The sequence below is a fragment of the Chiloscyllium punctatum genome, chromosome 21 (genome assembly GCF_047496795.1).
Source record: "Chiloscyllium punctatum isolate Juve2018m chromosome 21, sChiPun1.3, whole genome shotgun sequence".
Lineage (NCBI taxonomy): Eukaryota > Metazoa > Chordata > Chondrichthyes > Orectolobiformes > Hemiscylliidae > Chiloscyllium > Chiloscyllium punctatum.
The window spans coordinates 12196764-12219029 of NC_092759.1; the positions used below are offsets into that span (position 1 = coordinate 12196764).

Genomic DNA, 22266 nt, shown 5'->3' on the forward strand with positions numbered 1-22266 from the left:
TGCAGAGAGATTTCATGGCATCCCCAGAAGCAGGCCCCTTCAAATCCACGCAGACTCCCTTCTCAGTGTCCCATCCAGACCCATCTCTCCAGCCTGCAGATCCTTGAGCACTGCAGGCAATTCAACATGGCTAATCCTGGGTTTTTGTGTGGTGTGAATGTTCAAATCAGAGGAGCCCTACAAGGTGGGAACAGGCCATTCGGCCCAACTGGTCCACACTGACTCTCTGAAGAGTAACCCACCCCTGACCTATTCCCCCTCCCCTATTACTCCACATTTACCCCTGATTAATACACCTAGCCTACACATCCCTGAACACTATGGGACAACTTAGCACGGCCAATCCACCCTAACCTACACTCCCTGAAGACTATGGGGCAATTTAGCATGGCCAATTCACTCTAACCTACACATCCCTGAACACTATGGGACAACTTAGCACGGCCAATCCACCCTAACCTACACATCCCTGAACACTATGGGACAACTTAGCATGGCCAATCCACCCTAACCTACACTCCCTGAAGACTATGGGGCAATTTAGCATGGCCAATCCACCCTAACCTACACTCCCTGAAGACTATGGGGCAATTTAGCATGGCCAATTCACTCTAACCTGCACATCTTTGGACTGTGGGGGGAAACTGGAGCACCCAGAGGTAGCCCACGCAGACACGGGGAGAATGTGCAAACTCCACACAGACAGTCGCCCGAGGTTGGAATCGAATCTGGGACCCTGGTGCTGTGAGGCAGCAGTGCTAACCACTGAGCCACCGTGCCACCCCTCACCTCGATGTTACCTGGGCTGGAGAGTTTCAGTTATAAGGAGAGTTGTTCCATTTGGTGCAGAGGAGACATGTCAACTTATGAGGGGGCATAGACAGGAAGAATCCTTCCCCCCCACCCCCTGAGTGACCTGGGGGGGGAGAATCGATTTGAGGTAAGGGACGGAAGATATGAGGGATTGTGAGCATCTGGAACTCACCGCCTCTGACGCAGAAGCCCTCATAACATGAAAGAATTATTTAGGCACGTACTTGTGATGCCAAGGCAGACAAATCTATGGGCTAAGTGCTGGAAAAGGATATTAGAAGAGTCATGTGGCTGTTTCTCGACTTCCTTCATCGCCAGACCACCCTTCCTGGGACTGACGCAATGCTTCCGAGTGTGTCTCACTAAGGCAAGACATCCCTGCTCCTGTACTCAAACCCCCTCACTGTTCTTGCATGCGTACTCTCATAGACTGGTATACAGGACAACGTTCCCCTTGCGTCCATCTATTCGCAATGAGTCTCTCCAATCATTCGTTGAATTTTTGGTGATAGTGATATTGTCAGGAGGTGTTGCTTTCTGCCTTCGGTTGTCAGTGATATTGCATGTCATTCCTGTTTCTCTTGGGATCATTGGGATGCCAACGGGACTGGGTGATGGATGGGAAACTGGATCATTCTTGATTTGCCCTCACATCTGTGCCCACCATGGCGTGTTGATAATAGTGGTCTAATAATTTGTTGCTTGTCAGCGATCGATTAACTTCCTGGGTAGCTTATTTCAAACAACAAAGCTCACCATAAGTCATGAAGGAGACATTTTGACAAACTGACTGGTTACTGCGTGCGCGAATGTCATTTGCAGACCCACAGTGGATTAACCGTCAGGCAGAGTCACTGCACGGAGTCCTTGAAAGTGCATTTACATAAAGGTGAGGTACACAGGCAGCAGTCAGAACAGAGCAATGACCTACTCGGGGGGGGGTTTATAAGGATGGAGCGGATTCGATGTCACAGTCATGTTTTTTGCTTGCAAGGGGTGACCAGAACTCAGGGATCATCGATCTCAGACAAATCAACCCCATCGGGAATTCGGGAGAAACGTCAAAGAGTGGGGGAGAATGGGGAACCCTCTCTCGCAGGGAGTGGTCGAGTGAAATAGTATTGCTCCTTCGAAGGTGGGGGAGGGGGGAGCTGGATAAATTCAGGAGGAAGGAACAGGAGAACATGCTGACAGGGTGAACTGGAGAAGGAGTGGGTCGGGAATTGTGTGGAGCACCGAAGATCATCAGTGTGGATAAAAATATGTTGGATTTCATGTCTGTGTCTGTATGTGTTTGTGGTGGTGTGTGTGAGAATTCTGTGTATCTCTCAGTTTTGGTACATATGATTTAATGCACTTCCTGTCTATGTTAGCCCAGACCACTCTTATGAAGTTGTGGCATAGCAGGACACTTGAGTAACATTGTCTCTCTCTCTCTGTCTCTCTCTGTCTCTCTCACACTCTCTCTCTCTTTCTGTCTCTCTCTCTCTCTCTCTCTGTCTCTCTCATGTCTCTATCTCTCTCTTTCTCTCTCTCTTCTCCCTCTCTCTTGCTCTCTCTCTCTCACTGTCCCTCTTTCTCTCTTTCTCTGCTTCTCTCTTCCCCCCCTCCTGTCTGTCTGTCTCCCTCTTCCTCTCTCTCTGTCTCTCCCCTCCTCCTCTCTGTCTGTCTGTCCCTCTCTCTCTCTGTCTCTCTCTCTCTGTCCCTTCTCTCTCTCTTTCTCCTCTCCCTGTCTCTGTCTCTGTCTCTCCTCTTTCTGTCCCTCTCTCTCTCTCTGTCCCTTCTCTCTCTCTCTGTCCCTTCTCTCTCTGTGTCTCTTTCTCCTCTCCCTGTCTCTCTCTCTCTCTCTGTCTCTCTCTCTCTTTCTCTCTCTCTGTCTCTGTCTCTCCCTTCCCCTCTCTGTCTGTCTGTCTCTCTCTCTCTCTGTGTCTCTCTCTCTGTCCCTTCTCTTTCTCTCCTCTCTCTCTCTCTGTCCCTTCTCTCTCTCTCTTTCTCCTCTCCCTGTCTCTGTCTCTGTCTCTCCTCTTTCTGTCCCTCTCTCTCTCTCTGTCCCTTCTCTCTCTCTCTCTGTCCCTTCTCTCTCTCTGTCTCTTTCTCCTCTCCCTGTCTCTGTCTCTCTCTCTGTGTCTCTCTCTCTGTCCCTTCTCTCTCTCTTTCTCTCCTCTCCTCTCTCTGTCCCTTCTCTCTGTCTCTTTCTCCTCTCCCTGTCTCTGTCTCTCTCTCCTCTCTCCCTCCCTGTCTCTCTCTCTTTAGATATTCGAGACAGTGGTCCCAAACCAGTGATGATGTTTGTTCATGGTGGATCATATATGGAAGGCACGGGGAACATGTTCGAGGGGAGTGTCTTGGCAAGCTATGGAAATGTTATTGTTGTCACCATCAACTACAGACTGGGCGTCCTCGGTAAGATCTGCTCATTGCCTTCTCCACTTCCTTGAAAAATTTACAAATTATGCTTCATCTATGCTACACATTGTCTCAACCAGAGAGTGTACAGTTCTGATCACCTCATCATTAACACTGGAGAGAGCACAGAGGTGTTTGACAAGGATGATAACTAGATATAAGTGGGTCAAAAATCAGGAAAGGATTGAGAGGCTGGATCTTCGATCTCTTGAAATAAGAAAATACATGCAGTAACCTCAACGTGGATAATATATACTACAGAACAACCTCAATTATCCAAACGAGACAGCCAGGGTGTATTTTGTTCGGATAACTGATTGTTCAGATAACAGTTAACGTTTTTACGGGACCTTGCAATCTTGTTTGGATAATCAGAAATTCAGATAATTGGTGTTTGGATAAACGAGGTTGTTCTGTAAGATGTATTATCCTCATGACAGAACAACCTGGACTATCTGAACAAGACTGATGGGGAGTATCTTGTTCGGATAACGTTTTTACAGGACCTCGCGATCTTGTTTGGGTAATCGGAAATTCAGATAATTGATATTCGGATAGTCGAGGTTGTTCTGTAAGATGTATTATCCTCATGACAGAACAACCTGGATTATCTGAACGAGACGGGTGGGGAGTATTTTGTTCGGAGAATTGACAACGTTTTTACGGGACCTCACACTCTTGTTTGGATAATCGATGTTTGGACAACTGAGGTAATTCTGCCATGACTTGGATAACGGAGGTGGATGTACTTCTGGCAAGTTTGTGGATGGCACAAAAATAAGTGGAAAAGCAAACGGTGAGGAGGATTCCAAAGAGGGATAAAGGGCAAAACTTGGCAGACAGAATATAACGTGGGAAAATGCGAGGTTATGGATTTTGCAAGAAGGGTTTCGGAGCTGAATATTTTTTAACCAGAGAGGCCGCACAAAGTTACAGCACGTGCAGGGATTGAGGAGTCTTTGGGCAGGCATTACCAAAACAGGCTAAGTGGGCAGAAGGGGAGGTGAATGGAATGACCTTTATTTCAAACAGAATGGGGATGAGAGTTGGGAGGTTTCACAAACATTGTGCAAGACCACAAATCAGATCACAACTGCAACACCGAAGATTTCTGAGCCCCTTTACCCAAGGAAAGACACACTGGCTTTGGAGAGAGTCTTGAGAAGGTTCACTCGGCTGATACCAGGGGGGAATGATTTATCAGGAAATGTTGAAGATGTGAGAAGGTGACCTGACTGAAACATGCAAGCTTCTTCAGGAACTTGGTGGGGTGCAAAGATGGCTTCCCTCTGTGGGAGAGTCCAGGACCAGAGGGGAATCGTCTCCGAATAAGGGGTTGCCCAATTTCAAATTACGGTGAGGAGGGAATTTCTTCACTCAAAGGGCAGTAAATGGGTGTAATTCTTTAATTTGTATTGCTTTATTGTTGTCACGTGAACCGAAGTACAGGCAGATCGGAGCAATCCAGGAGATGCTGATCCTAGGCTGCTTCGACAGAGTGACGCTGAAAGGTCCCACTGCACAGAAGGGGTACAAAGCAAGATCAACATTGTTTGAAGTCGGAGAGGTCCATTCAGCAGTCTAATAACGGCAGGGAAGAAGCTGGTCTTGAACCTGTCGGTGCATGTGGTCAAGTTTCTGTACCTTCTGCCTGACGGGAGAGGTTGGACGAGGGCGTTACTGGGTTGGGAGAGGACTTTCTGCAGCAACAGGAAGTGTAAATGGAGTCCGCAGATGGGAGGCAGGTTTCTGAGAGGGCCTGGGCGGAGCAGTTGCCGGTTGGGGTGCTCTCTGTGGTGCGTCTGTAAACGCTGGCGCATGTCCTTTGGGGCACGCAGCATTTACGAAGCCTCCTGAGGTAAGGGGGGGGCATGGCCAATCCACCCTAACCTACACATCCCTGAACACTATGGGTAATTTAGCACGGTCAATCCACCCTAACCTATACATCCCTGAACACTATGGGGTAATTTAACACGGCCAATCCACCCTAACCTACACATCCCTGAACACTATGGGTAATTTAGCACGGCCAATCCACCCTAACCTACACATCCCTGAACACTATGGGGTAATTTAGCACGGCCAATCCACCCTAACCTACACATCCCTGAACACTATGGGTAATTTAGCACGGCCAATCCACCCTAACCTACACATCCCTGAACATTATGGGTAATTTAGCACAGCCAATCCACCCTAACCTACACATCCCTGAACACTATGGGGTAATTTAGCATGGCCAATCCACCCTAACCTACACATCTCTGAACACTATGGGGTAATTTAGCACGGCCAATCCACCCTAACCTACACATCCCTGAACATTATGGGTAATTTAGCATGGCCAATCCACCCTAACCTACACATCCCTGAGCACTATGGGGTAATTTAGCACGGCCAATCCACACTAACCTACACATCCCTGAACACTATGGGGTAATTTAGCACGGCCAATCCACCCTAACCTACACATCCCTAAACACTATGGGGTAATTTAGCACGGCCAATCCACCCTAACCTACACATCCCGAAACACTATGGGGTAATTTAGCACGGCCAATCCACCCTAACCTACACATCCCTGAACACTATGGGGTAATTTAGCACGGCCAATCCACCCTAACCTACACATCCCTAAACACTATGGGGTAATTTAGCACGGCCAATCCACCCTAACCTACACATCCCTAAACACTATGGGGTAATTTAGCACGGCCAATCCACCCTAACCTACACATCCCTGAACACTATGGGGCAATTTAGCATGGCCAATCCACCCAAACCTACACATCCCTAAACACTATGGGGTAATTTAGCACGGCCAATCCACCCTAACCTACACATCCCTAAACACTATGGGGTAATTTAGCACGGCCAATCCACCCAAACCTACACACCCCTAAACACTATGGGGTAATTTAGCACGGCCAATCCACCCAAACCTACACATCCCTAAACACTATGGGGTAATTTAGCATGGCCAATCCACTCTAACCTACACATCCCTGAACACTATGGGGTAATTTAGCATGGCCAATCCACTCTAACCTACACATCCCTGAACACTATGGGGTAATTTAGCATGGCCAATCCACCCTAACCTGCACATCCCTGAACACTATGGGGTAATTTAGCACGGCCAATCCACCCTAACCTACACATCCCTGAACACTATGGGGTAATTTAGCACGGCCAATCCACCCTAACCTACACATCCCTGAACACTATGGGGTAATTTAGCACGGCCAATCCACCCTAACCTACACATCCCTGAACACTATGGGGTAATTTAGCACGGCCAATCCACCCTAACCTACACATCCCTGAACACTATGGGGTAATTTAGCATGGCCAATCCACCCTAACCTGCACATCCCTGAACACTATGGGGTAATTTAGCATGGCCAATCCACCCTAACCTACACGTCCCTGAACACTATGGGGTAATTTAGTACGGCCAATCCACCCTAACCTACACATCCCTGAACACTATGGGACAATTTAGCATGGCCAATCCACCCTAACCTACACATCCCTGAACACTATGGGACAATTTAGCATGGCCAATCCACCCTAACCTACACATCCCTGAACACTATGGGACAATTTAGCACGGCCAATCCACCCTAACCTACACATCCCTGAACACTATGGGGTAATTTAGTACGGCCAATCCACCCTAACCTACACATCCCTGAACACTATGGGACAATTTAGCATGGCCAATCCACCCTAACCTGCACATCTTTGGACTGTGGGAGGAAACCGGAGCACCTGGAGGAAACCCACGCAGACACGGGAAGAATGTGCAAACTCCACACAGACAGTCGCCCGAGGCTGGAATCGAACCCAGGTCCCTGGTGCTGTGAGGCAGCAGGGCTAACCACTGAGACACCGTGCCACACCCACATCTGACAATTTGGTGTTGTCATGCACAGAACATATACACCGATGCCCTTTAGCCCATCAAACAGGTCTCTCTGGCCAACTATCAAGACTCAGCTGCATTGAGCTTGGCACAATTGTTTTCCAATCTGTGATTCCAGGAGAATCCTTGGATTTCCCACCTGTCGAACCATTCACCTGCTCATTGATTTCGATGAATGACTGGACCACATTGATGTCATGCCTATCCAACTTGTAATGAATGGCAGACCCTGTTCCAAAACTGTTTCCATCCTAATTCTTGGTCAATCACGCTCATGCCTCTGGGTCTCGACTCAGATTACGTTCCTGGATATCACAAAACTTCCTCTCGTCCACCCCACCCTGCCCCTGTGACGTGCTGAGGGAGTGCTACGTTGTTGGAGGGCTGCCATTTTGAGGAGATAATGAACTTGTCAGATGAGAGTCAAAGTTGTCTCTTGCCACTCCTTTCCTTTCATAACTTCAGGGGCAAGGTTGACATTTATTGCCCATCCCTAGTTGCCCCTTGAGCTGAATGCCTTGTTTGTTCTGTTCGGAGGGTAGTTAATTACCAACCGTATTGCTATGTGTCTGGAGTCACATGTAGGCCCAGACCAGGTAAGGCCAGCAGATTTCCCGAAGGATGTTAGTGATCCCAGTGGGTTTTTGTGACCGTTGCCACGGTCACCATTATTCCCATCATTCCAGACTTTTATTCACCTCCTGCTCTGAGACTCAAACCCATGCCCCCCCCCCCAACAAACACGAACCTGGGGTCCTGGGTTACTGGCTCATTGGCATTACCTCTAAACCATCGCCTCTCCAGACTCAAATCGGGGTGTGGCTGGGCGGTTTCAGCAGGGCACCTTTGGATATTTCAGAATTAGTTTCCACATGACTCAGAGCTGGGCGGGAGGCTGAGTTGTGAGGAGAGTGCGGAGATACGTCAGCGTGACCTGTCCAAGGTGAGACAGTGCACGGCAGGGTGGATAAATGTGAGGTCGTCCACTTTGGTGGCAAAAAAAACAGGAAGAAGGCAGGCTATCATCTGAATGGCGAAAGTATGGACATTAATATGAGAGATGTGTAATTAAATTAATGGAGCAGTGCCCAGAATCATGTGATGGATGAGCATCGGCTGAAAATAATGGTCATCAAATCATGTGATAAATGAGTAAATGTTAAAGACAATAAGGTTTAAGTGTAAAGTGGAAGACCATTGTGGCAGAAGCTGATTCGTTTAGGAAGACAATACCAGCTAATATGATTGGTTATGCTAATGACTCCAGAGAAGCGCGGCAACGAGGAAATTACGAAACGGAGCAAGCCGGGAGCAGTTGGGAAGCCATTTTCTGATCGCCGGAGCTTTTGTTTGCAAATAGAAGTACAACATCTTGAGGAATTCTCTGCATCTCCTGGTGATTCGCACAGAGCATCGGGTATGAACTCTCCACCGCAATGGATTGGGGAATGGGGCCTGGACGTAACCCGTACTCCAGTCGCTGAGGTGAACAACAGGCAATGAAGAAGGCATGCCGGGGGAGGTACAAGCACAGGAGCAGGGATGTCTGGGTGAAACCCCCACCTGGAGTGCTGTGTGCAGTTTTGGTCTCTTCCTCTGGGGAGGGGCACTCAAGGCCTTGGAGGGAACGAGAACAGAGGTTTACCAGGGGCTGTTTCCTGGGACAGAGGTGTGAGGTCGGTGAGGTCATCCTCCTGTTTGGGCAGACGCGATTTGGCTGCGCCGCAATTGGCGAATGGGGCGAACGGTTTCTCCACGGCGCGGACTCCAGTGGGCCATAACGCGATTCCATCCCCGGCGCTAGGGCGTCGCAGTATGCGGAGGAGTGGACTCCGCATGGACATCCCATCATGGTCGCTCGCTTTCTAGTGAAGGGCTTCATGAAAGGCACTGTGCCATACTCAGTCACATTCGGGTCCCGTGCTTTGTGAAGCTCACTGTGTTCTTCCATGAAGATGCAAGGACAAAGTTGCAAGAGCGCCGACAGGAAGCATCCAGGCGAAGAGAGGCTACGACACTTGAGCAGAGGCTACACGTTTTCAGCTTGATGGAAGAGCAGGTGATATTGTCCCTGCAACAGGAAGAGAGGAGCCGACGCTATGCAACGTTAGAGACCGTGCAGAAAGAATTCAAAGCAAGCGGCATTGCTGGGACACATCTGAGTGCCAGCAAGTCCGAGAGCTCACGAACAAAGGAACTTGAGGTGGATGGAGCAGCCTCTCAACGAAGCTCAGTCAAGAAAGCAATGTGGGACCACCTTTCTCAGCGTAAAACAGCAAGCCTTCACCATTTATGGGGACCTGAGGAAAAATGCTGACAAGCCTAGGCACAGATGTGCCTTCCTTCACTGCTAGGAGGGTTAGGACGCGGGGTAAACTCCCTCTGCTAACTTAAACCAGCCACACAGAAAAGATTCACCTCTGTTAAAATTCGAGAGGTAAAGACTTATCCCAGAGGCTACTACTGAAAGTAAAAATTAGCAAGTTTATTCTTTTAAGTCCAACAGAGAATATTAAAACCAACAACTGGTTCCAACTCTGAAACCAATCTTTTACCACCCATTCGACAATATTATTCCAATAAACAAAGTCCTGATGAAGATTTGCAAAAAGAAAAGTCATGTTTCAAAGCCAGTCACTTTGCCCATTCTCCTCTGTATATGTTCCCCGGCAGATTCTCTCCAGGTTGGCCTGGATGTTCTGCTGCACAAACCCTCCCACAGACAGGTACCTCTCAGAGAGCTGTTCTGCTGGCATTCTCTACTTGTTGATGGCTTGGCAGTTCTCCCTCCAGCTGTTCAAAATGTCCAGTTTTATACCCCAAAAGATCGGATTGTTTCATTGGTTTTAATATTATCAAAACACTAAATTCAAATTTGATAGAATTTTGGTATCTTGGGGCATAATTTAAACTAGGAGAAAGTGAGGACTGCAGATGCTGGAGATCAGAGCTGAAATATGTGTTGCTGGAAAAGCGCAGCAGGTCAGGCAGCATCCAAGGAGCAGGGGAATCGACGTTTCGGGCATAAGCACTTCTTCCTGGGATGTGTAGGTTAGGGTGGATTGGCCATGCTAAATTACCCCATAGTGTTCAGGGATATGTAGGTTAGGGTGGATTGGCCATGCTAAATTGCCCCATTGTGTTTAGGGATGTGTAGGTTAGGGTGGATTGGCCGTGCTAAATTACCCCATAGTGTTCAGGGATTGTGTAGGTTAGGTGCATTGGTCAGTCAGAAATGTAGGGGAACGGGCCTGGGTTGGTTACTCTTTGGAGGGTTGGTGTGGGCTTGTTGGGCACCCCATTATAAGGAAGATGTGAACGCATTGGAGGGAGTGGAAGAAGCGATTCTCAATAATGTTTTCTGGATGGAGAACCTTCAGCGATGAGGATAGATTGACGAAGTTGGTGTTGGAGGTCTTCAGGAAGACAAGGCTGAGAGGAGATTTGCCTGAGGTTTTCAAAATGGATGAGTGGCCTGGAGAAAGTAGATTGGGGAAGAAACCATCCCCGTCTGTACAGGAACAAGAACGAGAGGGGAATAGATCTGCATTGATTTGCAACAGAAACAAGGATAATGTGCGAAATTTCTTTTTTGGCACAGCGAGCAGTTGCTGTGTCTACAAATGTGATGGAGGCTTTCAGGAGGATCATTTGGAGACAAATAGTGTGCATGGGGAAATGGCAGGAGATTAGCACTGGATAGTTGAACCAGTATGATGGGCTGAATGGCCTCCTTCTCCACCATAATAGCTGTGTGAATCCTAGAGTGCAGAAGGATCTGGGTGACCCAGTGCATGAATCATATGAAGTTTATTTGCGGCTGCAGCGGGTGATCAGGGAGACACACAGAATGTCATTATTTGTTGCAAAGGGATCGGAATATTAAAGTTGGGACATTTTACTGCAACTGTACAGGGCCTTGATCAGACCACGTCAGGGGGTATTGTGTACAGTTTCCACCACCCCCCGCCCCTCCCCCTTTACTTGAGAGAAGGCATAATTTCTTCAGGAGATGTTCGAGGATGGTTCTCTCAGTTCAGTCCAAAGGTGAGGACGAGGACATGTCTTAACAGTGGGATCTGTGTCCATTGGAGTTCAAATGATCGTATGGAAGCCGCAGGATTGGTTGGTTGGGAGCATGGCTTTTTTTAAAGATATCTGAAGGAGAGGCAAGAGGGAACATTGGACCGCTGGGAAATGAAGCTGGTGAAGTAGAATGGGGAAACAATGGATTGCTTTTTATTCTGTAACAGGATGAGGGTGTCACTGGTCAGGCCAACATTTATTGCCCATTCCTCATGCCCAGGGAGTCAACCACTTGGTTGTGGGTCTGGAGTCACATGTCGGCCAGACCAGGTAAGGATGGCAGCTCCCTTCCCGAAAGGGCATTCACCTGGGTCCCACAAGGGGCCCTCCCCACAAGGGGTGACCCAGTGGTTAGCACTGCTGCCTCACAGCGCCAGGGACCTGGGTTCAATTCCCGCCTCAGGCGACTGCCTTTGTGCAGTTTGCACATTCTCCCCGTGTCTGCGTGGGTTTCCTCCGGGTGCTCCGGTTTCCTCCCACAGTCCAAAAGAAAATGTGCAAGTTGGTGTGGATTGGCCATGCTAAATTACCCCATAGTATTAGGTGAAGGGGTAAATGCAGGGGAATGGGTCGCTCTTCAGAGTGTCAATGTGGATTTGTTGGGCTGAAGGGCCTGTTTCCACACTGTAAGTAATCTAATTGGCAATGGATTTAGAGCAAATCATTGGACTGTTAATTCCAGATATTTATTAAATTCAACTTCCACCATTTGCTATGGTGGGGTTTGAACCCAGGTCCCCAGTGCATTATCTGGATTAACACTCCAGTGATAATCCCACTAGGCCATCACCTCCCTCCTCTAACGGAATGGTAGAGGAACTCACTACTTTGCATCCGGTTTCACAGTCAATGCTATCAGCAGTTTCCCGCCACTTAAAGAGGGTCAGGAGGCAGAGCTGAGTGTAGTGGCCATCACGAAGGAGCAGGGGGGAAAACTGAAAGATCTGAAGGTGGATACATCAGCCGGGCCAAAAGGAGTATATCCCGGAGTTCTGAAGGAGATAGCTGAAGAGATTGCAGAGGCATTGGTGATAAACTATTCCAGGAATCGCTGGAGTCAGGGAGGGTCCTATAGGATCGGCAATTGGTTAATGTAACCCTCTTGTTTGAGAAGGAAGAGAGGCACAAGACAGGAAACTATAGGCTGGTTAGCCTGAACTCGGTCGCTGGTAAGACTTTAGAGTCCATTATTAAGGATGAGATAGTGGAGTGCTTGGAAGTGTTGGTAAAATGCATAGCATCAACATGGCTATGTCCAGGGGAAGTTGCATCTGACAACTCTGTTAGAATCCTTTGAGGACGTAACAAGTTAGACAAAGGAGAACCACTGGATGTCATCTACTTGGATTCCCACAAGGTCTTTGACAAGGTGGTGTTAGAGGCACGATGCTGACATGGATAGAAGGTTTTCTGACTGGCAGAGAGTGGGATAAAAGGGTCTTTTTCAAGATGGCAGCCGACGGCTAGTGGAGTTTCGCAGGTGTCAGTATTGAGATCACAACTATTCACTTGCGCATTAACGATCTGGATGAAGGAACTGAAGGCTTTGTTACTCAGTTTGCAGATGACAGAGAAGGGACAGATAATGTTGAGAAAGCTGGAAGGCTACATCGGACTCGGTCAGGCTAGGACAGAGGGTAGAGAAGTGGCAGATTGGATTACAATGTGACAAAATGTGAGGTTATGCACTTTTTTTCGCAAGAATAGAGACATAGAATATTTTCTAAATGGGGAAAGGCTTCCACAATCTGAAGCACAAAGGGACGTGTTCAAGATTCTCTTAAGGTTAACATGCGGATTCATTTGGAAAGCAAGTGCAATGTTGACAGCGAGAATACAAGAGCTGAAATGTACATAGAGGCTGTAACATGCACTGGTCGGCGTTAAGAATATTCTGAGCAGTTTTGGGCCCCAAATCTAAGGAAGTTAAAAATCACACAACACCAGGTTTATTTGGGAGCACTAGCTTTCGGAGCGCTGCTCCTTCATCAGGTGGTTGTGGAAGACACAATTGTAAGACACAGAATTTATCACAAAAGTTTACAGTGTGATGTAACTGGAATTATACATTGAAAAAGACCTTGATTGGTTGTTAAGTCTCTCATCTGTAAGATTGACCCTGATAGTTTCACTTCTTTCATGTGTAAATCACAAAACTTTTTTTATAAACGTTACATTCTCAGGTTAACTGTAACAACTGGTATCAGCCCAGATTATGTGTTGAAGGTGTTAGCCCCCAGTGTTCCCTGTCTGTGACGTAATGTTTAGATTAGGTTACTTACAGTGTGGAAACAGGCCCTTCGGCCCAACAAGTCCACACTGACCCACCGAAGCACAACCCACCCAGACCCACTCCCCTACATTTGTCCCTTCATCTAACACTACGGACAAGTTAGAATAGCCAATTCACATTTTTGGACTGTAGGAGGAAACCCACGCAGACACGGGAAGAATGTGCAAACTCCACACAGAGAGTCACCTGAGGCTGGAATTGAACCCAGGTCTCTGGCGCTGTGAGGCAGCAGTGCTCACCACTGTACCACCCATTTCTAATCTAAAAGGTGAGTTAACAGAGTCTTACATGGATTCATGCAGGTTTTGAGCAAAGTACAATGTAACTCTGCGTACAGACACACACACACACACACACACATACACACACTCAGACACACACACACTCAGACACACACACACTCAGACACACACACACACAGACACATATACACACACAGACACATATACACACACACAGACACACACACTCAGACACACACACACACACACATACACACACTCAGACACACACACACAGACACATATACACACACACAGACACACACACTCAGACACACACACACACATACACACACTCAGACACACACATACAGACACATATACACACACACAGACACACACACACTCACACACACACACAGACACACAGACACACACAGACACACACACACACTCAGACACACACACACAGACACATATACACACACAGACACACACACAGACACACACACAGACACACACAGACACACAGACACACACACAGACACACAGACACACACACACACACACACACATATACACACATACGTTTGTGGGGTGAATTTGTACTTGCAGAGTTACATTGTACTTTGCTCAAAAGCATGCTCTAAACATTATGGTACAGACAACAGAACACTGGGGGCTAACACCTTCAACATCTTATCTGGGCTGATACCAATTGTTACAGTTAACCTGAGAATGTAACTTTTATATAAAAAAGTTTTGTGATTTGCACATGAAAGAAGTGGAACTATCAGGGTCATTCCAACAGATGAGAGACTCAACAAACAAACAAGGTATTTTTCAATGTGTAATTTCAGTTACATCACACTGTAAACTTTTGCTATAAATTCTGTGTCTTACAATTGTGTCCTCCACAACCACCTGGTGAAGGAGCGACGCTCCGAAAGCTAGTGCTTCCAATTAAACCTGTTGGACTATAACCTGGTGTTGTGGGATTGCTAACTTTGTCCACCCCAGTCCAACAGCGGCATCTCCAAGGAAGAATGTGTTGGTGCGGGAGGGGAACCAGAGGAGGGTTAGAAGTACAATCCCAGGAGGGAAGGGTCTGCCGTTGAGGAGCGGTTGAGGACAGTGGGTTTGTACTTGATGGAGTTTAAGAGGATGAGGGGAGATCTGATAGAGATAGAAAGATTCTTGATTAGTAAGGCAATCAAAGCTTTTGGAGAGAACGGGTTGAAAGCATATCAATCACAATCAAATGGCAGAGCAGATTTGATGGGCCAAATAGCCTAATCCCGTTTCTATGTCTTCTAGGCTTATTAAGTGAGGAGTCCAAAACTACACAGCATTCCAGATGCAGTCTAAGCCCCTGTGCTGTTGAAGTAAGACTTCCCTACGTTTATACACTATTCCCCTTCATCGTAGCTCATATGGCCTTGTGGGAGAGAGTAGAACTAGTTTACAGATAAGAAGCGCCCCTCTTTAAAATGGAGAGGAGGAGGAACGGCTTTCTCTCAGAGGGACGTTACAGTGGGAAGTTCTTTTCGCGGAAGGTCAGTTGGAGGTCACAGGCTTTTGACAGTCCCAAGGGAGGAAGATGTGCTCATATGGAGAGATTAGATTAGATTACTTCCAGTGTGGAAACAGGCCCTTCGGCCCAACAAGTCCACACTGCCCCGCCGAAGCGCAACCCACCCATACGTCTACCCCTTACCTACACTACGGGCAATTTAGGATGGCCAATTCACCTGACCTGCACATCTTTGGAGTGTGGGAGGAAACCGGAGCACCCGGAGGAAACCCACGCAGACACGGGGAGAATGTACAAACTCCACACAGTCAGTCGCCTGAGGCGGGAATTGAACCCGGGTTTCTGGCGCTGTGAGGCAGCAGTGCTAACCTCTGTGCCACCGTGCCGCCTTGTGTTATTATCTCTGGACCATTAATCCAGAGGCCCAGAAGACATTCGGAGTGGGGTTCGGTCTTGGATTCAAATCCACCCCCCCCAATGGGAGTTGTGAATATGAATGCGGATCTTGAGAGTTGAGTGACATCTCAAACCCATTCCTCCACTGTTCTTTGCTGATCTGTGTGCAAATAGTTTAGTCATTGCATACTCCTGTCCTTCATCACCCACCTTCCCGTTGCCTGGTGAATCCTGAGGATTTGGTGTCAGGACTGGAGCAGAGGACTGTGCGAGAGGTTTCTGATGAGCCAACAGCTGTGTAACCCTGTGTGAGTCACTTTGCCCACCCTTAGTTGTTGCGAGTGCTTTTGACAAATGGGATGATTTGACAGAAAAAAAAGGCATGTAGGAGTGTAAGAGCAGAGAGAGTCGTGACATTGTTGAGACTGCACTGAAACTGATACAAGATTGACAGAGACTGAGAAAGCTGGTTTCACCTCTCGATTTCAAGTCAGTTCAATCGCAGAGCCTAAAGTAGGCCACAGTTCAAGATGCATTTGATTTTTGAGCTTTGTTTGCCTGACAGGAATTTCTCTAAGACGAAAAATCACAAGACATTAGCTGTACACCTCCGGGGAGAATTAGTGAAGGGGACTCAGAGAGATGGTAATCCATTTTTGTGTGGTTGTCATGGAAACAGGCTTTCTGAAGAAAGATTTGACCCAGTGCTCGTTGCTCTTCAGTGAAAACGCTGTCTGTTCTCCTCCCTGACTGTTTAGGGAAGTGTTATCGAGAGAGAGAGAACAGGCCGGAGGCCTAATGGCCAAGTGAGATCAAGTCCCCCACAGGGTGTTTATATGCAGAACAGATACTAGGGGTGAGTGACAGATTGAAAGAGTGACAGACAGAGTGACAGATCAAGGGATTCATGGGGAGGGAGAATTTCTCTATAAAATAACAAATATCCAGGGGTGAGTTATAGCAAGGAATCGATTGGAGTGGTTCGGGGTGGTTTATAGATAGAATAACAGGTACCCTTGAATGAGATATAGACTGGAATCTAATTGAGGTGTTTGGGGTTGGGGTGGCTATGTAGAGAACAATGTATACATGGGAATGATTTACGTTCTGGAAGGTAATCAAGGGATTCGTGGGGTGGGGTGTTCATATACAGAATGACGCATACTCTAGAGCAAGTTACAAATTGCTATGTAATTGAGGGGCTCAGGGTGGTCAATACTGGAAATAAGACATTTGGGAATGAATACAGACTGGAATCTAATTGAGGGATACTAGGTAGTTTATAAATAGGAAGGGTTTACAGGGGTATAGGCCAAATGCTGGCAAGTGGGACTAGGTCAGATTAGGATGTCTGGTCAGCGCAGATGGGTTAGAATAAAGATCTGTTTCTGCACTGTGTGACTCCCTGTGACCTATTAAGGGGATTAAATAAGGTCTTTTCGCTAGGGTAGGGGAATTCAAAACAAGAGGGTCATAACTTTAAAGTGAGAGGAGAAAGATTGAAAAGGGACCTGAAGGGGCAACCTTTTCATGCAGGTGTGCTCCATGTGTGGAATGAACTGCCAGAGGAAGTGGTAGATGCAGGTACAGTTACAACATTTAAAGGACATTTAGTCAGGCGCATGAATGGGCAAGGATTGGAGGGATATGGGCCAACCGCAGATAAATGGGACCAATTTAGCTTGGGAAACCTGGCCGGCATGGATGAATTGGGCCGAAGGGTCTGTTGCTGTGCTGTATGACTCTGAGGGTTACAGCATGCTTATATAGAGAGAAACAAATGCCTGGGAGTGAGATACAGACTGGAATCTATTAGAGGGATTCACGGTGGTTTATATTATCAAATAACAGATTATCAGGAGTGAGGTACAGACTGGAATCTAATCGAGGGCGTTTGAAGTGGTTTATATATAACCTCACAGGGACCTGGGAGTGAGGTACAGACTGGAATCTAATCGAGGGCGTTTGAAGTGGTTTATATATAACCTCACAGGGACCTGGGAGTGAGGTACAGACTGGAATCTAATCGAGGGCGTTTGAAGTGGTTTATATATAACCTCACAGGGACCTGGGAGTGAGGTACAGACTAGAATCTAATCGAGGGCGTTTGAAGTGGTTTATATATAACCTCACAGGGACCTGGGAGTGAGTTACAGACTGGAATCTAATCGAGGGTGTTTGAAGTGGTTTATATATAACCTCACAGGGACCTGGGAGTGAGGTACAGACTAGAATCTAATTGAGGGTTTTGGGGTGGTTTATACAGGGAATAACAGATACTTGTGAGAGAGTTAGAAACACAGATCTTATCAAGGTGTTTGGGGTGGTTGATATAGATAATAAAGGATACCCAGGAGGGAGTTACACAATAAAATCCATTTGAGGGATATTGGCTAGTGCATAGGTAGAACAGCTTACAGAATACCGAATGGCCTGGACAGAGAGGATGTTGGGAAAGTGTTTCCCATCGGTAGGAGGGACTAGGACCTGAGGGCACAGCCTTAGAGTGAAGGGAAGAGCTTTTCGAACAGAGACAAGGAGAAACATCTTCAGCCAGAGAGTGGGGAATCTCTGGGATTCATTGTCACAGAGGGCTGTGGGGGCCAGGTCATTGGGTATATTTAAGACTGAGATGGATAGGGTCTCGAGTGTCAAGAGGATCCAGGGTTACAGGGAGGAAGCGGGAGAATGGGGTTGAGTAACCTATCAGCCATGATTGAATGGCGGAGCAGGCTCGATGGGCTGAATGGCCCAGATTCTGCTCCTGTGTCTTATGGTCTTGACAGATACCCAGGAGTGAGTTACGACTGCAATATAGTTGTGGAGTTCGGGATGATTTATATAGATAATAACAGATATGCAGGAGTAAATTACAACCTGGAATCTAATTAGGGTTTTGAGGTGGTTTTTAAAAAGAATAACAGATACCAGGAATTGAGTCACAGGCTGGTGTCTAATCAAGGATTTTGGGGTGGTTTTAATATAAAATAATAGATACCCAGGGTAAGTTACCAACTGGTAGCTAATTGAGTTATTTACAGTGGTTTAGACAAATAATAACATATATCTTTTGGGCGGCACGGTGGCACAGTGGTTAGCACTGCTGCCTCACAGCGCCTGAGACCCGGGTTCAATTCCCGCCTCAGGTGACTGACTGTGTGGAGTTTGCACATTCTCCCCGAGTCTGCGTGGGTTTCCTCCGGGTGCTCCGGTTTCCTCCCGCAGGCCAGGTGAATTGGCCATGCTAAATTGCTCATAGTGTCAGGTAAAGAGGCCGTGCTTCGGCGGGTCGGTGTGGACTTGTTGGGCCGAATGGCCCGCTTCCGCATTGTAAGTAATCTAATCTAATCTCGGAGTGAGTCACTGCCTGGAATTTAATTCAAGAGATATCCCACAGGGGTGTTACAGACTGGATTTTACTCGAGCAGTTGGGGAGTTACGTAATCAAAATAACAGACACCTCAGAGTGAGTTACAGACTGAAATCGAAAATGAGGGTTTTGGGGTTTTTTAATACATAGATTTAACAATGCAGGTCATTCCGCTATAACGTGAGTTTTGTTGATACAAACTCGCTACAGCACGATCGATGAATTGTGGACACTGTTTCTAAAGTGCAACATTTTAAAACATGTATTGGTACAACACAATTCTAGCCTCATTAGCCTAAATGACGCTGCTAATCCGTGATTTTCTTATAACATGGGATGTGGGAGATCGGAATTGCCATGTTATAGTAGAACCGACTGTATCTCAGAGTGAGTTACAGAATAGAACTTAATCAAGGGTTTGGGCAACTTCTAACAATAGAATAGATTCTGTACTGGTATCGAATCGACAGGATCTTAGGAATTTTATCAAGGGTTTTGGAGTGTTTATATATATAAAACAGATCCTTGGGGTTGAATTGCAGACTAGAATCTAATTGAAGGGTGTGATGTGAATAGCAGATATCTGGAAGTGGGTTCCAGACTGGAATCCTGAAAGAGCTACACAGAGGCCTGTATCTCATCCCCAAGCCACCCTTTAGTTTTGTATGCACTGTCCATAGTCTCTGACCAGCCAGCTCAATGCCAGCCCCTAGCCTGGCGAGAGTTTGAGCATCTCCTGTTTCTACCTGTCAGACCGATTGGCCCAGGTTAGCAACTCCAAACAAAGATCTCATTTTCACTGAGATCCAGCTGGCTGGTGTTCCAACCACTACAAACCTAATCAAGAGGATCACGATTTTTATATCGTATATAGAATAAGCCTTGCCCAAAGTGAGGCACAGAGTGGAACCTAATCGAGGATTCCAGGGTACTGAATGGTAGATACCTGGGAGTGAGTTGCTGGCTGGTTTCTAACTGAGGGGCTCTGAGGTGTTTTAAATACAGTAGAACCCCCTCTGTATCCGCGGGGGGGAGTATTCCAAGACCTACCGCAGAATCCCGTGGATAGGAGCGAACTCATTCATTTAAATGGGAAATGTACCCAGCAATCTCCTGGTCCCTGGTTCTGGAATGTTCCTGATAATATGTTTGGGCTGCAGTAAACCGCAGGTAACTGGAACTGCGAAAGGGATTCTGCGGATACAGGGTATCGCCCTTCATAAAGTAACAGGTACCCAGGAGTGTTACAGACCAGCTTCTAATTGAGGAGCACAGGGGTTTATATATGGGGTGACAAAAAGCCCAGAGGGAGTTCCAGACTTGAACTTTATTGAGCAGTTCATGTGTTTTATATCTCGATTTACAGATACCAGGGAGTGCGTTACAGTCCAGAATGTATTCGAGGGGTTTGGGTGGTTTATATCCAGAATAAAGATTACCTCATTGTGAGTTACAGACTGGAAATGAAATCAAGTTTTCAGATGGTTTATATATCCAATAACAGATACCCCTGGAGTGAGTTTCAGACTGGAATCTAATTGAGGGATACAGGATGGTATAAGTATAGAACAAAAGATTTTCAGAATTGAGTAACAGCCTGTAATCTAATTAAGATGTTAAGGAGAGGGATTCTTATACTGTATAGAAAAACAGTTACCCCAGAGTGAATTACACACTGAAATATGATCAAGGCGTTCGGTGTGATTTGTATATAGAATAATAGATATCCTGGTATGACGTACAGACGAGAATCTAATCTCGGGGTTTGTGGTGGTTTATGTATAGAACAGATGCCCAGGCGTGTGTTACAAATTAATATTAAGGGTCTTGGGGTAATTTACATATAGAACAACAGATATCCTGGAGAGAATTCAGACTGGAATCTAATTGAGTAATGTGGGGGTTTTACACAGAGAATAACAGATACCCCAGACCGTGTTACAGATCAGAATTTAATTGACTGTTTTGGGGCGATTTATGTACAGAAAATAAGATAATTGGCAGTGAGTTAGAGAGTGGAGTCCAGTGAGGGATTTGTGATGGTTTATATATAGAACAGATACCCAGGAGAGCGTTACAGATTAGTATCTAATTGAAGGTTTTGGGGTGGTTCAGATGTAGGTTAACAGATATCTGGAAGTGAGTTACAGTCTGGTTTCTAATCAAGGGGTTTGGGATAACTGACATATAAAACAGTAGATGAGTGAGTTAAAGATTGGAACCCAGTAAAGGGGTTCAGAAGGTTTCTCGACAGACTGTAAGATAACTGGGAGTGATTTATAGAATGGAGTTTAATGGAGGATTTCAGGGAGGTTTATGAAGAACCATAGAAATGATACAGCACAGAAGTGCTTTATTCAGTGCATCTTACATCTGGTCCGAACCAAACCAAAGAATCCTTGATGACCCTCCCTAATCCCACCTTCTTACTTGCAGCCCATAACCCTGCCAGAAGGCGTGACCTTCCCTTAACCAGGCCATGCTGATGATCCCGACTAGTCCCTGCCTTTGTCAGGGACAATTTATCCGATCTCTCAGGATTGATTCTAAGCACCGAAGTAAGTCTGTCGTTGTTTGGCATTTCCTTTGCACCCTATTTAAACAAAGGAACCACATCGCATTCCTCCAGTCCTCATCTGGGTCTAGTGAAGATTGGGAAATAATCACCACAGCATCTGCTATTTCCTCCCTGACCTCCTTCAACATCCTCAAGAACAGTCCATCTTGCCCTGGTGCCCTCTTCCCATTCGAGAATTCCAACGCTTCCTCTAACACTTCCTTTTGTGATGATTATTTTGTCCAGTATTTCAAACCACTGCTCTTGGATTTCAGTATCCACATCATCCCTTTCCTTTGTGAATACAGAGACAAAAAAAAATTCATTTAGAATTCTCTCCATATCCTCTGCAGCTTCAAACAAGTTCCCTTCTTTATCTCTGATTGCTCTCACTTTCTCCTTAACTATCATTTTGCTCTTTATATACTCATCAAACATCTTTGAGATTTCCTTTACTTTGCTCACTAATATTTTTATCTTGCCATTTGCTTAGAGTCAGACAGATGTACAGCATGGAAACAGACCCTTCAGCCCAACTCGTACATGCCAACCAGATATCCCAACCCAATCTAGCCCCGACGGATTTTGAGAAGATTTGTAGCTCAGGTTGAGGTTTTGGATGTAGGTTTGCTCACTGAGCTGGAAGGTTCATTTCCAGA

At 46.6% G+C, this 22266-nt stretch overlaps 1 protein-coding gene across 6 annotated transcripts in view; it reads left to right on the forward strand.

The window, feature by feature from the left end:
• LOC140492575 (neuroligin-1-like) overlaps nt 1-22266 on the forward strand; it is a 569981-nt gene that overhangs the window by 452849 nt on the left and 94866 nt on the right. For all 6 annotated transcript variants that reach the window (XM_072591554.1, XM_072591550.1, XM_072591555.1 and 3 more), the window contains one exon: nt 3067-3216. In XM_072591554.1, coding sequence (XP_072447655.1) covers nt 3067-3216 — 150 coding nt within the window. The remainder of the gene's footprint in view (nt 1-3066; nt 3217-22266) is intronic.